Source organism: Phyllostomus discolor, chromosome 6 (genome assembly GCF_004126475.2).
Source record: "Phyllostomus discolor isolate MPI-MPIP mPhyDis1 chromosome 6, mPhyDis1.pri.v3, whole genome shotgun sequence".
NCBI lineage: Eukaryota > Metazoa > Chordata > Mammalia > Chiroptera > Phyllostomidae > Phyllostomus > Phyllostomus discolor.
In genome coordinates this window covers 61,601,945-61,620,849 of record NC_040908.2, presented here as the reverse complement: position 1 = coordinate 61,620,849, position 18,905 = coordinate 61,601,945, and the positions used below count along the sequence as shown (strand labels likewise).

General features: G+C 51.8%; 3 protein-coding genes across 5 annotated transcripts; all 3 read right to left on the bottom strand.

Moving 5' to 3' along the window:
* Positions 1 to 187: 187 nt before the first annotated feature.
* Positions 188 to 1,952, bottom strand: RNF181 (ring finger protein 181). Of its 2 annotated transcripts, none has more exons than XM_028516007.2 (5): positions 1,788 to 1,952; positions 1,049 to 1,179; positions 756 to 865; positions 492 to 566; positions 188 to 323 (listed from the first exon to the last, which is right to left on the bottom strand). In XM_028516007.2, the coding sequence occupies exons 1-5, from the start codon at positions 1,892 to 1,894 to the stop codon at positions 264 to 266; spliced, it is 483 nt and encodes a 160-aa protein (XP_028371808.1). In that variant the 5' UTR covers positions 1,895 to 1,952; the 3' UTR covers positions 188 to 263. The 2 variants fall into 2 exon arrangements, with proteins under 2 accessions (XP_028371808.1, XP_028371809.1); XM_028516008.2 differs by having other exon boundaries at positions 1,809 to 1,952.
* A 2,887-nt stretch (positions 1,953 to 4,839) lies between these two features.
* On the bottom strand, positions 4,840 to 12,914 carry VAMP5 (vesicle associated membrane protein 5). Of its 2 annotated transcripts, none has more exons than XM_036028238.1 (3): positions 12,680 to 12,914; positions 6,201 to 6,338; positions 4,840 to 5,765 (listed from the first exon to the last, which is right to left on the bottom strand). In XM_036028238.1, exons 1-3 carry the CDS (start codon positions 12,680 to 12,682, stop codon positions 5,556 to 5,558), a joined length of 351 nt encoding a protein of 116 aa, XP_035884131.1. In that variant the 5' UTR covers positions 12,683 to 12,914; the 3' UTR covers positions 4,840 to 5,555. The 2 variants fall into 2 exon arrangements, with proteins under 2 accessions (XP_035884131.1, XP_028372034.1); XM_028516233.2 differs by lacking the exon at positions 12,680 to 12,914 and adding an exon at positions 11,714 to 12,562.
* A 1,949-nt stretch (positions 12,915 to 14,863) lies between these two features.
* On the bottom strand, positions 14,864 to 18,164 carry VAMP8 (vesicle associated membrane protein 8). The gene is made up of 3 exons (XM_028516098.2): positions 18,021 to 18,164; positions 16,551 to 16,709; positions 14,864 to 15,310 (listed from the first exon to the last, which is right to left on the bottom strand). Exons 1-3 carry the CDS (start codon positions 18,021 to 18,023, stop codon positions 15,170 to 15,172), a joined length of 303 nt encoding a protein of 100 aa, XP_028371899.1. The 5' UTR covers positions 18,024 to 18,164; the 3' UTR covers positions 14,864 to 15,169.
* Positions 18,165 to 18,905: the final 741 nt, after the last annotated feature.

Below are 18,905 nucleotides of genomic sequence, written 5' to 3'. Positions count from 1 at the left end.
GGGCCCAAGTCCTAGCTGGTCCAGTGGCCAGGTTCTTGGCCTGGGCCTCCATTGCCCTCAGGCCAGCAGGGAAGGATGTGTATCCCAGTGTATTCTGTAGTCCAGGCCCACCTTCCCCAATAGCAGCAGGACCCTCATGGAGGGTGCAGAACCCCCACCCAGACCTGTGAGCAATGCAGTCGCAGGATAGGTAAAGAAACCTTTAATGAGGATTCAAGGTTCAAGAGGAAGATGTGGAGGACCACCACTCAGCCCCAGCCACCTCATGTGTACATGGCTCCATGCAGGTTCTCCAGTCTGTGCTTCTGCTGCTGCTTGCGAGCCTGAAGGAAAGAAGCAGGGGCCATATCTGAGGGCTTGTAGGTGAGGGGATGGGGCAGCTTTGATGGAACTAGCTCTCACTGTTCTCAGGCATGCTGAGGTGGGAGATCAAGAACAGCCTGAAGGAGCCCTATTACCACCACCCCCCTCCACTAACCACCAGCGCCTACCTTATCTCGTCTATGCTCCTCGTAAGTGTCGTCATCAGTGGGTAGCTCATGGCGGCAAAGGGGGCAGGAATTTGTCTGGGTAAACAGGAGTAAAACACTGGGTCAAAGAGTGTTCCAGCCCAGGTCTGATTTTTAGAAGTTAATGTCCATCCCCTATTCCCAGTTCTTACCCTCACCCTTCCTTCTCTGAATCCCCAGCAGTTCATAAGAAGAAAGGGGCTTGAAAACTGAACAGAGTGAGGGCTGGGGGAAAAGAAGCAGTACCTTGTTCAGCCAGGGCAGAATACAGTTGGAATGGAAGAAGTGATGGCAAGGCATCTCAATGGCAGTCTCCTCCTCCTCAAATTCCAAAAGACACACGGGGCACTTGAGCTCTTTAGGAGGGAGCGCTGATCAGGACAGCTGCTACAGGCCCCACCTCCCAGCTCCCACTCCTAAAGGACACTTGCCCCAACCTGGCCTGTAAAACTGAAGGGCCAGTGCACAGTCTGACTTGAGAGGGACTGTGGGGGAAGGGATCTGGCGGACCTGCCCCAAAGAACAGAAAGTGTTCTCACCAGACTGAGAGCCCCTGATGACTGTCCTGGGGAGGTTCTCAACCACAGTCTTGGCAGCAGGCGGAGGCAGGTGGTGATCCCAATCTACTACCAATCCCAAGCCTCCAATGTCCATAGTATTGAAAAGTGACCTGGGAAGAAAGACGCAAGGCCAGAATCAAAGAAAACCATACTTCCTCTTTGCCTCCACAATGCACTCAGCATCAATAGGTAAATACCTTGTGGAGCTAGCCGTAATAAATTTAGCTACCCCAATCGGTAGTGCTCACTAGATTAAAAGCAGAGTGAGAAATGGTTTACAGCTGCTATCAGACAACCTCAAGCACTCAGGCTGTTTATTCTCATTTTGCATTTGAGGCAACAGGCTCAGAGAAGTTACTCAGGCCACCCAGGAGTGACCTGGTAAAGCCAGATTCCCTGTGGCAGTGTCCGCGTGCCTGGAGTTCCTAACCAATGGACCTACTCACACCTACACGGCCTTTACCCCGCCCCCACGGCTGTCCTCCGGCACCTCCTAGCGCCCGCTGCCCTCTCGTCACCGACTCCCCCTACTCCATCCAGCCTTTCCCTGAACCCCCTTAGCCGGGAGGCCCAAAGACGATTCAAATGATCGATTTCGCTCAAATCGGGCCTCCAGACTAACTCCAGATCATTCATCCGTCCTCCCCAGAATCTGCTACCCCCGATAACCCGTCTTCTCCAGCCAGCCCCAACCCAGAAACCTGCTCCCTGGCCCCACCTCCCAGCCTCGGCCATCCACCTAGCCAGCTCCAGCAGCATGTTGGTTCGGGCCTCCTGCTCGGGGTCCGTGGGCTCGCAGTCGTGTTCCTCAAAGTAGGACGCCATGGCAGCCCAGCTGTCTGACACAGCAGCCCTCGGACCCTTATGACTACGTTTTCGCAGTACTGGCCAATAAGCTGACGAGATGAGAGAATATGGCCAATCATAGCATCCGAAAGGTGGACACGGTGGTTCATTAGGCGAACAGAAAGCGGAAGTATTAATTTTCTCACCTCTCATTGGCTCAAATAAATCAGGTGGCCAAAGGCAAAAGCCAATGGCAGGGGCTGGGGCTGAATACAAAACTTTTGAGCCTGAGGCTAGAGTGGATAGGTATGTGGGAGTGACGTGTAGACCGCGCCCAATAGCTCCTGGAAAGCTAAGTGGGATGTAGGGGTCATCAGTCAGTTCTGTGCCTCAGAGTGCTTTAGCGGTGCAGATGCTAAAGGTCACTCGGAAAGGAGACGCTGGCCCAGGGCTCAGGGGCCTAAGAGACCAGCGGAAGAGCCCGTAGTCAGGGCACTTCCCGCTGCTCTACCCTTGACCCACCGGGCATTAATGAACCCCTGAGTTCTAGTTGGTTCAGGAGATGGCGCTTGATTCCTCCCTGAACCGACGCCCCCCGCCCCCCCCCCCCAAAAAATTCCAAAACTTTCTACTCATTTCTTTTGTCTTAGGCACAAAAGTAAAGGGTGGGTGTCAAACCTCCCCAACCAATAGAGGGATACTTGCTGGGGAACCTGGGGCCTTACCAGCTCATGAGACTATCAGTATGACCTAAAGCCCATTGCTAGCTTCTCCCTGAGCTCCTGTAGTGGCTTGAATTAAATAAGTAGTTTGCATCCCTGGCTACCCATGAATCTCCTGGAGAAGAGGAGAGGTTGCAGCTTCAGGGGTAAAAAATAGTCTGATACTTAACCCTCAAAGATTCTGATTTAACTGATCTAGGCCTAGGTGTGGTATTTTTATAAGTTCTACGTGTGACTCCAACATGAGGCAGAGTTGAGCACTAAATGATTTCGATGATAGCTACCATTTATTTGGCATCTAGAACCTTCACTGATGGGTGGATATTTTACACACATATAAATAATCCTCACAATTGTCCTGGGAGCTAAGTGTTGTTATTCCTTTTTACACACAAAAAGCCCAGGTGAGGGAAGTGGCTTGCCCAGTTTCACATGGGATCCAAGTGAAGGCCAAGTGCTCTCCTCCATCTTTCTGGGGAAGGAAGACGGTAGTGAGCCCAGTGGGAGTGTTACAGGTCAGGGGCCAGCCCAGAGTGAGTCTGCCTCGGACCAGCCTGTAACTTGTGGGTTCTTGACTTCGTGCAGGAAAGATTTCACTACACAAATCCAGGTGATTTTCAAGAGTATGTTTATTAAAGCTGGGGACAGTGAAACAAGGAAGGGCTTAGGACAGAAGAAGCAACAGGAGGGGGCCTAGGAGGGCTGCTTTGGCTCACTGGAAACATTAGGGGAAAGAAGCGAGCCAAGGCAGGGCTGCTTTTAGCTCACAGGGAAGTAAGAGAAAAGGGGGGCCTTGGGGACAGGTCCAGGGAGGTCGGCTTGGGACAAGCTGCTGCTGCGCATTGCTCCCCTGGTTGCAAGTCTCATGGGATCCCTTAGAGTTCAGGAGATGCATGCCTATGGTGGGGAAAGACGGGAAAGGCACAGGCCAGAAGGGAGAATGCATCCTGGATCCTTCGTCTTAAGGGTTTCAAAGGCTGGGAGTTTAGAGGAGATCTTAGGGAAGGATCTCAATAGAATATTCATCAGCTTTACCAGGTGTGTCTTTTCAAGGTCACAGTCTCTATTAATTGGGCCAGGAGTCATTAGTCATTGAAACTGATCCTGACCTGCCACTGGTTTTGCTGCTTTTCTAGGCCTGAGGCTGCAATGCTATTGAGGCCCAGATATTTTCTCTAGGAAGGAAAGGTCAGGGGGGTCTAAATTGCATGGCCAGCAATACACCAGGGGAAGAAAGGCCACCCTGAGGGTGAGGTCCGTTTTGCCCATTGCTAGGCACCTGAGGCTTTCCAACCTGGTGACCTTCTGTACCTGGCTGTAAATTGCTCAGTCAGCTTGTTCAGCTGTCTGTCTCAGTTTCCCCATTCCACTTGCCAAGAAATTTTCCTAGCTTCTCACTATTCTGCCTCTGAAATCATGAGCTCTGTGAGGGGTCCATGCAGCTCCTGGGTTTTTTATAGTTTCCCTGGCAACAGCCCTCTCTCTACCTAATAAGGAACTTCTCATCCATCCTTGACCCTGAATTCACTTTCCACTCCCACTTGAGTTGGAAATGCAGTTAAGTAGCCCAAGGAATGTGCTACCGTGTTTCCGCGGTTTTGAGGTTTTAGTAGGGCTTCCTTCCCCCTTCTGTGGCCTTTACCCAAAGATTTTTTTTTCCTGTGGTCACTGAAGTCACCGCCTACTTGGCCTGTTTGGCCCTGGAGCTTTAAAAAGCTCAAATTCTCTATTTTCTTCAAAGTGTTTTTTACTTTTATCTTTTTAAAAGATTTTATTTATTTACTTCTTAGAGAAAGGGGAAATGAGGGAAAAAGAGAAGGAGAGAAACATTGATGTGAGGGAGATATATCAATCAGTTGCCTCTCACACGTGCCCAACCAGGGACCTGGCCCACAATCCAGGCATGTGCCCTGACCGGGAATCAAACTGGCGACCCTTCAGTTCACAGGCCAGCACTCAATCCACTCAGTCACACCAGCCAGGCCTATCTTTTATTATTATTATTATTATTAATTTTAGAAAGACAGGAAGGGAGAGAAAGGAACATCAATTTGTTGTTCCACTTATTGATGCGTTCATTGGTCAGTTGCTTCTTGTATGTGCCCTGACCCACAATCAAACCCCCAACCTTTGTGTATCAAGATGATGCTCTGACTGAGCTCCCCAGCCAGGGATTCCAAATTCTTTCCCACAGGGTAAACCCCAGGTCATCCTTTGTGACTGTATCACAGCACCACAGTGGCCCTTTTTGTTTCCACTGCCACCTGCCTAATCTGTGATCTGATGTAAAGCTTCAGGAAAAACACAAGCAGAGAAACTGGGGAGGAGGAAGTGTTCAGAAGACAAAAAGTCTATCTGAAGGTGAGAGCCTTGTGACATAAAAATCTCTGAAGTGCTTTCCTCTTTGCCATCCCATCTGGAATGCCATTGGTCCTCTGAGCCTCCCCAGAATGAATAATAACAGATTTCATTCTCAGGGAAACACACTCAGAGGGCAACACTTGAAGGGTCTTGTTTGGGGGCAGTTGTGCCTTTACGCCTGTCTGTGTAGGGTTGGATCAAGTAAGGAAGTGAGTGGAAGGGGCCACTTCCCAAGAATGGAGCCCTTGGGTTGGTAGCCTTTCTAAGTAGCCTAAAGGGTAAAGGCAGAGCAAAATGAGCCAACCGGAGACCTTGAAAGACACAGACACACACACACACACACACACACACACACACACCAGCTGTTAATCAAACAGCAGCTTTTAACCAAGCAGCAGTGTTTACTGAGCTCTAAGTGGGGCAAGCCTGGCATGGCCAGTGCAGCAGGCTGCCCTCAAGGGCCAGTGTGTGGCATGATAGGAGATGCAAAGGTGCACACTTTGGAGCTGCCCTTGGGCGCTAACTGCAGTGGCTCAGGTGGGAGCAAATGCCAAGGTTCTTTGGAGTCCAGAACCAGTCACTGAGGCCATTTGGCCTCTCCTCCAGGCCCAGCTGGGTCAGTCCCCAGGCCCCGAGGCAGCACCTGCGTCCTGGGCCTGTGGGGCACTGCTGCCCTCACTTGTCTGTGGGAGAAAGATGACCAGCAACGCAATCAGGATGATGAGCAGGCCACCGCCCACCACCAGTCCCAGGTAGATACGCCAACGTGTGTTCTCCCAGCGCTTCTTCTGGGCCAGAGTCTTGGTTGTCTTACTGAAAGCTGAGCTCTGTGGATGCCCCCAGACACAAGATGAGAGTTAGTGGTTCTGCAGATCCCCAGAGCCAGCTCCTCCCAACCCCACCCCAGCAAGATGTAGTCTCCTCCTGCATCCTTTCCATCTGCATGCTCCCTTTCCCCATATACCCTGCCCGGGGATGCTCCCGGCCTGACTCCTGGTCTCAGACACTGGTGTAGCCCTTGACTTGCGGCCCCATGGGTTCACCCCTAGTTAACAATGTCAGTCCTCAATCTTTGGGAAGCTCCACAGCTTCAAACCAAGACCTACCCATTGCATAGCTAGGATAGGGGTGCCTCAAGAAACCCATAGGCCCCACACTGGCCTTGAGGTCCCTGCAAGGGCCTGGAGACCCTGAACACAGCCTAACAGCTCCCTCGGACGGCTCCTAGCCTCCCCACCTCTCTGCTCCCCCAGGCCTCACACCATGTCCAGGAGTTGGTCTGAACGCTGCTCCAGGTCTGCCAGTTTCCCATCGCGCTCCAGGACCTTGTCAAAGTTCTTGAGCATGATTTCCTTCACCTCGTCCGCCTGCTGCTGGCACCGCTCCAACTCTTTCCCTGCCTGGGTACCAAGTCCAAGGTCAGAGCTGAATGAAACCCCAACCTGGCCCTCATCTGGTCCTGAGACCTAGAGGTCTCCTTGCTCCCACTGTGTGTGTGCACACGCACACGTGTGTAATGTATGGTAGGGGAAACGGCTCTTTTGTGTAAGGATACAATATGTGTGGAGTCGAGGGCCGGCTTCCCGAGTGTGTATGGCTCACCTTGGTCTCACAGGCCCCTCTTCTTGCCCATCAAAACAGATGCTAGGTCAGTCTTGGCTTCCAGCATCTCAGCTTCCTCTAAGGTACCCCCAGGATGGGACCTTCCCAGGACCCCCACCCCCGCACAAAGGAAACACTTTGCTCGCCTGCTCTAGGATGGCCTCTAACAAGTGCACACCTGCCCTATGGCTTCCCCTAGCAAAGAGGAGGGAACCAAGCTACTTGGCTAGAGGCCAGAAAGAAAAATCTACCCCACTGAGCTAGAACGGTAATTTTGGACCATCACACATTATAGTCTCTGCCTAATCCACACACACAAACTAAGATCAGATCTCCCTCCTCGAGCCTCTGACTGGTCAAGCCAGTTCTGCCTTCTGGCCTAATCTGCTTCCACGTCAATGCTCCAGGTTGACTCCCTTTCTGCCTGGAATCTCAGCCTTTCTGGCCTCTGACCTCCATCCTTCTGGCTAGCCAGGATCTTCACTGGGGTTGGACTCACACAGATGAGATCAAGTCCTGGATCCCCCAGCCTGGGCAGCGGCCCTAACTAACAAAAGTACCCAGTTCATTTCAAAGGACTGAGAAGGGAGGTGCAGGGTCCAAGCTGCAGGACACTGAGAGGACAGGGAGAGGAAAAAAACCTTGGGTCACAAGAAAGGAACTGGGCTTTGGACACATGCAACTAAGAGAGACCTGGGGCAGGAGGTCCTGGGGAGAGTGGAAGGCCCAGAAGGCCCAGGAGCGGGTGGAGGGACAGGTCAGAGAGTTGAATACAAGAGGATTAATAAACCACAGCAATTCCCTCCTCCCAGTCTAGACCCCCCACAGCCCATCCTTCTTCTCATCTCCTCCCCACACATCATTGGCCAAGCTCCCTTTCCTGCCAAAACATATTGCCCATTGTCTGCTGCAGACACTTTGGCACTAGACTGAATTCCACTTAAAACCACAGAAAAGGAAGGGAGACAGTGGTCACAGAGGACCACTGCCTACTCAGGCAAGAATTTTCATTCAGGATCCTTAAAGGTGCCTTGCATACAAGCTCCAGGCATTCCCAGTTCGTGATTCCTACCTCCCCACTGGCCCACAAGCTCCCAGAGGGAAGCCAGGGCCCAGTGCCCTTCCTTTGTCAGCCTGGAATCAGGGCCCCAGGAGGCCAGCACAGTGCTGACCATTGCAAGGACTCAGTGAGTATGTCAGTTGCATTATAGCCTATCCAAAAGCAACTTATTCGCAAGAGCTCTTACCCCAGTGTGTTTATCTAGGCCAGCAGGAGTTTCAAAGGGTAGCATCTGAGACCCAAGCAGGTCAATATTTGTTCACGAGCTAGAAAAGCAATATTTGTCTCAAAAGGAGACAGCAAATCATGGCAGATGGGTGTGCTCACAGGCCAGGTGAAGTAGTATCTGAAGAACGAGGAGGGTAACAAAGAGAGTGGGGAGGCTGCACTCATCTCTACCTGTTCCTGAGTCCACAATCATCAACACTATTATGACGACCAGATTATTCAACAAGGTCCTATTATTTGGAGCCTCTCACTTTATTTTTAAGATTTTATTTCTAGAGAGAGGGGAAGAAAGGGAGAGACACATTGATGTGTGAGAGAAACATCAATTTGTTGCCTCTCACATGCCCCAACAAGGGACCTGGCCTGCAACCCAGGCATGTGCCCTAACCAGAAACTTTCAGGTTTGCAGGCCGGCACTCAGTCCACTGAGCCACACCAGCCAGGGCAGAGCCTCTCACTTACAAACAGTCCAAGTCATTCCCCACATTCAAATCATCCAAGGCAAAAACTTGGAAATGGACAAAGATTTAAAAATGAGAATCACTATGAGAGATCAGTGGGATACTGGATATTATTTTTTCTACTCTGAAAGCGACAGCTGTTGTTATTTTATTCTCCAATGTGGGGTGACATCGGGTCACATTCTCTAGGAGGGCTGGCCATGCCTCCCACTGCAATCTGCGGCCTCCTTCCCCCACTGGATGCCAGGCCCGTCTGGACGCAAGGTAGGTCCAGGCCGAATAGAACACATCCACTCCAAGAAACACAGAGGCCTCAGGCTCAAGTTTCTGGCCTTCCTTGGCCCTGCTCAACTAAAGAACTACAGGATGTGGAAGGAAGTATCGACCAGAGTCAAGGCCAAGCTGCCTGCTGCCACATTGAATTCAGACTAGTGCCTGGCACACAGAAGCCATGTGGAAAATATTTTCTGAATGAATTGCACCTGTTCTTAGGAAGACACCTAAAGGCTGAGGAAGGAGACATGTTGGACACAATTAGAGAAGAGTGGGGAGTTGCACTGGGAGATACAAAGAGTGTTGGAGCTGCCTGCAGAGGGGTGTTTCCCGAGAACCTCCATAGACAGGTGGGGCGAGCCCTTGAAGGATGGGGTGGAGCTGGGGCATCCCAGGCATAGAGAGACAGAGACACACTCGGGACAGCGAAGGGCCAGGCAGAAGGCAAAGGTAGAGGGGCAGGGCGGGCCAGAGAAAGCAGTAGAAGTCAAGAAGAGGAAGCTCACTTGGAGGGAGGGATAGAACAAGAGCTAGCATAGGTTTCTGAGCCAAGGACAACACTGTAGAGGTGTTTCAGATAGTTTCTTTGTTGGTGGCAGACTGGCATGGATGGCAGTGAGAAAACTTAGAGCAGAGAGGCCAGCCAGAAGGGGCGAGAAGTGCCATCAGCAAGGGTGTGAAATGTCCACCAGGTGGGGCGGGTGGGGGCAGGGGGGGACATAGAGTGTAGAGAGGACGGGTAGGGGAGAGAGGCACTGCCCAGCCCTGCCAGCGGCCTGAAGGGCTTGAGGTGGTGAGCCGGGGGGAGAGCAGAGCACCAGTATGCTGCCAGACAGAGGGTGGTAAGTATACATGAAATGTTCATGACAGACAGTGACCCTCTATACAGAATTCCCCTCCTTCGCTGCTCAAATGTCCCCTCAGTTTTCTCCAGGCCAAATGCCCTTAGTTCATCTAAAAACAAAGCTCTCAGAATCTCCCTGTCCTAACTCTCTTGTCTCTGCTCTAAATTGGTGCCTAAGAAACCCTAATCTAACTGCCGTCATAGTGGTCAGATGGACCTGCACAGTGACCAGGTGTAACAGCCCCTTCCTCACCTGAGCTCAGAGACTAGGGCAGGGCTCTCTGCATTGCAGCCCTGGGTCCCTTCAAACCCTGCCTCTGCTGCTCACCAGCAGAGTGACTGAAGACTGAGGACGTGACCTTTCTGACCTGCCACTTCCTCAGCTATAAAATGGTGACAATAATAATATCTACCATAATGTTAGCTAGGACATGCGACATACAAGAAATAAAATGTGTGGCACAATTCCTGACACACACTAGATGCTCAATAAATAGTAGTCCAATTTTTCTTAGCTTTATTTTTTAAATTTTTATTTACTTTTAGAGGGGAAAGGAGAGAGAAAGAGAGGAAGAGAAACATCAATCGGTTGCCTCTCACACGCCCCCAAATGGGGACCTGACTGGGAGTGGAACCAGAGACCTTTTGGTTTGTAGGTCTGCACTCATTCCACTGAGCCACACTAGAGCCAGCTTTTTTTGTAACAGTCAGATCCCAAGAACTGTACAATACTTGTGCTCAAAAAAACCTTTTAGATGTTTTTACAAAATACACAGCCAAGAAAGCTCCTTCTTATGGTAAACTTGTGCCCTTGATTTTTTCTAACCTACATACAGACCTTTACACAGGCCTTTGAGAACCTGCATCTAGTTTATTTCCATCAGGCACTACAGCACAGGTGGCAAACACAAGGCCCATGGGCTGAATCCAGCCCTCCACCTTGTTTCTACCCAGCGGCAGCACTGAGCTCTCGCTTAACTGTTAAGGAGTAGTTACATTTATACAGTCCTAACATTACATTCGGCCCTTTGAAGGCAACCGCGAGGCTGATGTGGCCCCCAGTGAAAATGAGTTTGACACCCCTGCATTACAGGCTGTTGAGAAGGTGTTATGTCTTGATAGTAATAACAGCCACCATTCAGTGGACACTACTCTGAGCTAAGCAGGGCTAAAGCTGAGCTAAAGCTAGCTTTCTGTTAGCTTTATCTCATTTAATAATCTTCAAAACAACCTAATGAGGACATTACTATTATCTCAGTTTTACAAGAAACAAGCTCAGAGGGGGTAAATCGTCCACTCAGTCACAGAGCGAGTGAGTAGAAGTCCTGGGAGTTGAACCAACATAGACTCTGAGGATCACATTCTTTTTTCTTTTTCAATGATCGCATTCTTTGTTTTTCATCCTCACCAGAGGATATGTTTATTGATTTCAGAGAGAGAGGAAGGGCAGGAGAGAAGCACTGATGTGATAGACAAACATGGATTGGCTGCCTCCCTCATGAGCCCTAACTGAGGATCAAACCCACGACCTAGGTACGCACCCTGACCAGGGATCGAACCCACAGCCTTTTGGTGTATGGATGACACTCCAGCCAATTGAGCCACCTGGCCAGGGCAAGGATCACATTCTTAATACTTGTGCTAAACCAAATGTAGGCAAAGAGAGGCCAAATGCTTCAGCTAGCTGGCTAAGGACTTGGCAGGCCTTTTGATGCTGTCAACCCAACTTGTTGCATGTGGAGGCCAAAACCCGAATTCTTTAGGCAGCACATGAGAGAGAACTGTCTACAAGATGAATGAATTCACATCATCACCCATTCTATTTCCATCTTTCCCATCACTGTCCCTACCCTATCCTTGATACCCTTCCATCACCATGTCTGGTACAAAGGAAAAACAAGAAATACTTTATTAAGTCAGAGAAGAGGAAAAGAGAAGGGAAAGGAAGAAGAGCCAGGTAGGGAAGGGGGATGGGAAGAAGGAAGGGAAAAGGCTGGAATGAAAGAACAGAGGAATGGGGACAGAAGATGGGACAGGGAGAGAGATCAATGTACCCTTCCCAATCTCTGATCTACTATTTGCCTCAGCCTGTGAGAGTCCAAGTGTCCCAGTGTCCCCCAATAAATTATCCTACCCTCAGCTTTCATTTCGGGAGCTTCTTCTCCCCAGCTGCTAAGGGCCAGCTGGAAGCCCACCCCTAACCCTGCCTGATCCCTTGCCCCACATGATGGGAAGTGGGGTCTGGACTCTGTCCCATTCCCAGAGCCACCCTCAGTTTCCTGGCATGGCCTTAGAGCTCAGCACTACCTTCCTGCCCAGCTTCCTCTTCCTGCCTCCAGAGCCCTGGTGATGAGGCCATTCAGGCATGGCAACCCATAGCGACCCTTCCGTCACACCCTCTGCCAGCTTCTCTGCAGCAGAATCTTAAAGCCCCGAGCCGCTTCCTGTTGGGCCCATCTTCCCAAGGAGAGGGGAGGACAGCAACTGGCACCACCTGTTCCTGACACCTTTGCCTCAGAGATGGCAAAGGAGGGCAGAGGCCGGAATCTACAGCAGGAGTGGTGGATGACTCATGTCAGGAATGTGTCCCTAGATAGGGGTTAGGAGGGAGTCAGACCTATGTCACACTCTGATAACTTCAGTGGAACTTTGGCAGTAAACATCTTTCTCTTTTCCTTCCAATAGCCTGCCATACGCTGGCTCCATCTCCAACCACCTCATCTGCTCAGGTTTCCAACTCCCCGGGCCAGGCCTGACTCCTCACAGCCCCAGGAAGGGCTAGAGGTCATCAAGTTACCTACCACTTCTATGGAGAGGGTTCCCAGTGCCGGGCAGGTAGGTCTCTGCCATTCTATTTTCTTTAACCTCACATGGACCCAGCAAGGTAGGTGTTACTGACCCCGCTTCACAGACGAGGAGAAGGGGGCTCAGAGAGTTTACATGACTTGCCCAGGATCACAGAGCAGGTAAGTGGCCATCACCAAGACCTCAGTCTGACTCTGAGGCCGATGTTCGCAACCACTAGGCTCAGGGAAGTGCAAGCCAAGTATCACTCGCTCCACCAGGGACAGGGGCAGCCGATGGGGCTCACTCTACTTTCCCTCCCCATCTGCGAGGGCAGTGGAGGCTCCGGCCCCAGCCCTGCCCCTGGTGTGGTGCCTCACCTGTGGGTCTGCGGTCCCGGGAGTGCCCCCACCCTCGGACTCCTGTGTCGCACAGTTTGCTCACCCTCTGCCCCTCTCCCAGCCCGCCCCACCCGGCCCGGGCCCTCACCATTGTCGCAGTCGCTGCCCGGCTGTTCCAGCACCTCAGCGGGCAAAGAGGCTCCCACACCCGAGCCAAGAGGAAGCAGAGGGGCGGGGAAGGGCGGGGGAACAGGGGGTTGCGTCCCGCCTTCCCCAGCAGCGGATACTAAGTCCAAAATCGAAAGCAGTCTGCTAGGCCGACCAGGGTTTTTAGGGTGCCTCCTCCACCCAGCTTCAGACGGCTCCCCAGCCTCTTGCACTGGGGCTGAGCCTGAGCAGCCTGGCACCAGGTCTACACGCTGGCTACAGCCCCGGGCCCAATCTATGAAATGGGCACGGTGTGGGGGGGCGCGGGGCTCAGCGAGGTCGCTCTGGGGCTGCATCCAAGATCAGATAGATTGGGCTTACTTGGGGAGGCGCGGTTCATTCGCTCCACAAGCAACTGTGTGAGCACCATTGTCAGGCACTGCTGGGCGCTGGAGACACCTTAGACAGCCACGTGGGGGTCTTCGCCACCCTGGTGAGTGCATCTCACCCTTAACCAAAAACAGATTCCCCCCAAAGTTTTGAAACTAAAAAAAGTTTATTCACAATAAACATTATGAATGTATTACCTGCCACTGAATTGTACATTTTTAAATGGTCAAAGATGTGTTATGTGAACTTCACCTCAATTAAAAAACAGACACGGCCCGGGGAAAGTGCCAGCTCTAGCATTTCTGTATTTCCCAGGAGGGCAAGTGCAGCGCTGCCCTGATCTGATCCTTCGTCTCAGTGGCAGGAGGTGTGAGGCTGTTGTGCTTACTGCCCCCCATGGTCCTCCCGGTCCTCCCGAGGTGAATCTCTCCATCCTCATCCTCTCCTCATTGCTGCAGGGAGGTCAACGGTCACCTGTTCACCCCACCCCATGCCACCCCCATCACCTCAAATGTGGCCCCTCTTGGCCTTCCCTGCCCCCCCTTCTTCCCCTCAGGCACTTTACCGTTGACTTCCCCAAAGGACCCTTTTTTTGGCTTCTGTAACTCATTTCCTGAGCCTAGACAGCCCAGTTCACTCACTTCTACTACCTCTGTAACTTTCTAAATAAACTTTCTCCTATAATTTGAATAAAATATGTGGCCCCTCTTGAGGAAGGGGGTTGATGTCTTCCCTCTACGGGGTTGATTGCCTGTGAGCACAAATCTAACCCCCATCCTGGACAATCTGGGTTCCAAGGAAGACATTTCACCCTAGTTCCTTGCCCCTGGAGTCCAGCAGTGGATGGAGCAGACAGAGGATGGACATCGTCGTGGCAAAACTACCCGAGAGTCTGTTCTGTGCTTTCCTCCTCCTCCCCAGTTTTTGGTGCAGTACTAGTCCCAAATCCCGTCTCCTGACGCTGCCCATCCCACACTCCTTCCCCAAAGAGCTTGTTTTCAATTTTGGAAAACCTATGGGGAAAATGGGACAGAGAGAGCAAGAAACCTTTCCCCAAACTAAGCCAGACCGGGCACTGGAAAGAGTGACAATGGCAGTGGAACCTGGTGGGGAGGAGGGAGGCACAAAGACAGAGTCCCTTTGTCCACAGAGGCGAAGGAGAGCCAGAGGCCCTGTCCTGTGATACTGACTGTGCTCAGCCACAGGACACGCGGGAGGGATGCTCGCCTCCTGAGAGCAGCTGAGACCCAGCGGCCCTGCTAAGTCCCAGAAGGGCAGGAGCAGGCAAAAGACAAATAGAATTATTGGCAGAACCACAAGAGAAGGAAAAGCAGTCCAGTTCCCCTGACCCCGGCTCTAGACTACAACAGGGCCACAGAAGAGAAACGGCAATGATGGGAGAGGCCGGAGGCCCTTAACCAGATTCCTGGATGTTCGGTCCAGGTAGGCATCATGTCTCAGTTAACATTTCCATCAGAAACGTAATGAAGCGAAATGGCAAAACCCAAGGGGGACACTCAGGAGTCTTGCATACCATCCTAAAATGCTGTGAAGGTTTTGCATGTTCCATGTGCTGAGGCTCCCAGAAAATGTTCTTGAGACCTGTGATCTTGAATGGAGCAAGGGGGTATAAAAGAAAAAAAGGGAGGCTCCATCTTTCTTTTCCAAATCTACACTCCCCCTCGTCAACCACTTGGGACACAAATGGGAGAATCTCAGCCAGAGGGTGTCCTCAGGGAGAAAAGGGCCAAAGACCAAATGTAAAGGGAGAAAGCACCTCACAAATGTTCACAAATGTAGGGATTCTGAAGGGTCTTTATTGCCCACCAGGCACCATCAATGTCCCAGCCACATGCTGGGCTCCCCGGGTCTCTCCAACCAATTCAGGACTTACGAAATGCAGCCACACTCCAGCTCTCTCCTTTCGGGGGACCAGGGTCCTTCCTGGGCCAGACAGTGTGGCAGAGAGACCTCAGAGTGAGGGGACACAGGACTGAGCAGCATTCCCCGTGGAGTTTGATGGGAGAGGGCCCCTCTGGACGCCCACCATGGAGAAACGCCAAGAAAAGGAGGGCAAGGTGGGAGGGGCTCCCTAAGTCACTTAGGGGATGACACCAGAGACAAAGAGCGCAATTAAGACGACGACGATAAGAACAACCACACAGATGAGGACAATCATCTTCACGTTCTTCCACCAAAACTTCCGAGCCACCTTCTGCGAGGTTGTCTTGAAGTGCTCGGACTGCAGGGAACAATAAAGAGTGACTCAGTACCTCCTCCCACTGGAACAAAAGGACAAACACAGACCCACATGCCATACATCTAAATATTTAAGTGATAAGTTGAGGTAACAGACTGTTAAATAGTAAGTGTCCTGCCCCCTACCCTGACAAATATAGTACTTTCATAACCATCTGCTGGGCCAAGCTTAAATTGAGAAATCCTGGGCTCCCCCTGCCAGCCCCCTCCCTGCCCCCTTCTCTTCTCACCCCACACTGTCACGCACAGTGTAGGAACCTTTACACGTGCTCACACCCGGGGGTGTGACACTAGCAGCACAATCCACCCCTTGGGAGGGACAGGGACCAGGACGGCACCTCCCCAGGTCCCATGACTCCTTGCCCCGTGGGGACTACAGAAGTTGGAGAAGGGTTGAGGGGAATGTGGTGGTTGGAAGTGAGGGAAGAAATTGCTTCCTCTCCAAACTGGAGGCACAGAAACTAAGTTTCACTGGGCCATGCTCCCCAGGTGAGGCTGCGGAAAGAAGCACTAAGCCCCAGGGAGACGAAGGAGCTATGCCCATGATTACACAAAGGACTCATAAAGCCACAGCCAGTGTCTCCCCATGGACAAGGACCTTTAGGCTCCAGACTTTATTGAACTTTAGAGTTACTCCCTTCCTGAGCACCTGGCTTTGGCCCCTGGCTGGAGAAAGAATGTGGCCCAGCGAGATGATGGGAGACACTATCTTAGCCTTCAGCTAGCAGAGGTCACCACCAAAGAATCTCACTGCTCTTCCCAGCTTCTTCTTAAAGATGACTCAGCGAGCCTTTACCAGTTTTTCACCCTCTGCCTCATAACTCCTGGAGAAGGTCAAAGGCCCTAGGAGGATTTTCCAAAGCCAATATTTTGCCCTGGGGAGGCCAGGTTTGAATGAATGTCAGAGGCAGCCTTCAGAAGGAAAATCAATTTCATAGGAGAAAAGCCTAAGAATGCCTGGATTCACTCCTCTGTCTCAGAAAATGCCTGTGTGGGTCAGCCCCAGCCACCAACCCCAGCCAGTGGGCCCATTCCCTGGATGAGTACCTATCAGTGGAGTAGAACAGCATGAGAAGCCGGGGCTCGGCTTACATCAATTCCCAAAACAGGTAAAAACAGACTTCCCTCCTGTTCATTTTGTCCCCAACACCACCAACCCCCAAATTCGCTAAGATCTTCCCTCCTTCTCTTTTCTCTTGCCCCCAATGGGTTCCCCATCTCACTGTGGCTTCCAGATCCTCTGTCTTGTTGCGAAGGTGGTCTAAGTTTTCTCCTCGGGCCAGGATCCGCTCCACATTCTGGGTCATAATATTCTTGACTCCCTCCACCTCACTCTGCAAGTTCCGCACTCGATCATTTCCTCCACCTCCACTGGCATCCTCCTGGGCAGCAACACAGGGGTTAAATTAAGTCAAGTTGTAGAGGAACCGAGACTCAGCATCAGAAGCCAGAGAAGGGGAGGGTCTAAGATGGACTTTAGCATTTTGTAAAGCTTGAACTCTCTACAAAGAGAATGTAATAAAAAAAAATAGCGCATTTTTAAGCCCGTGACGCTAGACTAAACTTCCTTTCAGGCTCTTGGGGCCTCTAACAATAAAGAGAAGCACAGCACTGAACCCCTCACTTCTTCCTTGCTCCTCACAGAGGGTTAGAGAGGACGTGTGGAACTGGCATCTCACAATGCGGAACACCCTCAACTATTTACCAATGCCCAGATACCACAGGGTCCTCATCAAAAACGCCTGTGCTGGCCAGTAGAACACCCTCACCTGGCCCAGTCCTCCCTCTCCTCAGGCAGCTGGAGAGCTGCTCCGGCACCGGCCTCCTGGGCAGCCTAATTGCTGCGACCCAGAGCACAAGCCGCCAGGCTCCAACTCCAAGTCTCTCCAAGGTCCCATGATAGAGCCGTTGGGCCACAAACTTCTGCTTCCCCACACCACCACCACTCAGCATCATGTGCAGGAACCAAGCCATCACCAGTTAAGCAGATACTAAATAAAAACAGCAGCCTGGGCATTGGGGGAAATGGAGGGCAAGTACTCCCTGCTTAATACTTCATCCTCAGGCTTCATGATAAGGTTTTTGAACAAGGAGGGAAAAACATTATTAAACTCCTCCCTTCCATGGATCTCCAGACACAAAGGCAGGGAGTGGGTGCAAAATAGATTATTACAGATAACCAACTTCTGGTTCTTTTACAAACCCTTAGTTCTTGCTCAAGTTTATAGAAAGGGGGGCAATTCCTTGCACTCTGAGAGACAAATTCTTTGGGTTTCTCTATAGGGATAAAGTGAAAGGCGGAGAGGAGAGCTTATGTCGCTGGGCTGGAATCTACACTGGGAACAGCAGAGGCGCTGCCCAGGAATGTCACAACACCAGGCTTGGGGCGGAAGGGGGGTGCGCGAAGTGGAGGAGGAGATGAAGGCCCCTCAGGCAACTCCTTGCCTGGAATTCGGATTCCCCACCCCCACCGAAGCCCCGTTCCAGGCCCGCACGGAGGCCAGGGGAGGGAGGGAATAGAGAAGGAGCAGGAACACCAGCTTGGGCAGCTCAGAGCTATTTGCAGTTGTCAAAGAGAGGTCACAGTCAGCCCTGGCCCGACCCTGCAAGGGCAGCCTTGCTCCCCTTTCCTGATCCCCAGCCCCTCTGGCTTGTCTTAAAATCAGCCCCTTCCTAGTTCCCAGCGCGCTCACCATGTCTCGGCAGCTCGGGCCTGTCAGCGGCAGAACTCGCTTAGTTTGTTTCCTCCCGGCCGCCCTGGGTTCACTTCCTGCTTTCTCCAACTTTCAGCCCGCCCCCTCCCACTTCGCATTCCGAGCAGTTCCAGCCACACCTCACGCAGGTTCCCCCAGGTAGGCGGCACCTCCACTGCCCTCCCAGTCTCCTCCCAAACCAAGGCTTAGGCTTAAAGCAACAGGGCTCCCCAGCACCCAAAGTCTTCTCCGTTGCCAGGAATCAGAAAAGAAAGAGGAAGCAGCCCTCCCGGGTTTCCTGAGACTAGACCCCTGATATAGAAAGGGCAGCCAGCTTCTTTTTTTATGTTCAAATGTCTGACCCCAATTTTTGGAGACTTCAGTCATCTGTAAGCACCCTGCCAGACCCAGTTTACATGGAAGCAGAAAGCAGATGTAAACATTTCTTGCTGGACAACCCTTGGTTCCATGTCTGTGGGTGAGCAGAAAGCACTAATTCCCAAAAGTCTGGAATGCTGTGGTCCTGGATGCAGGTATCAGAAAGCTGTGGGTTATTCATTGCATGACCCTGAATGAACCTCTTCACCTCTCTGGGTTTTGCAGGTGCTAAGGCTGACCTCAGAGGGTGGGGTGAGCGGTAAAAGTAGAGCACCTGCAGTGTGCCTAGCACGGTGCCTGCAGTGAAGGCCTGTCCACTGTGTGCATCGGCAGATGACAGTGAGCCAACCCCTCCCTTCCTTCCAGAGTTCCATAGTCTTGCATTTCCCTTCAGGGACCACCATCACTGGGGTTGGTGAGCCAGGTCAGAAAAGGTGAGAGAACTGCTCTGTGGATCAGAGAGGGGGTCCAGGGAGAAGGATTTCTCCAACAGCCTGCTTCCAGGTC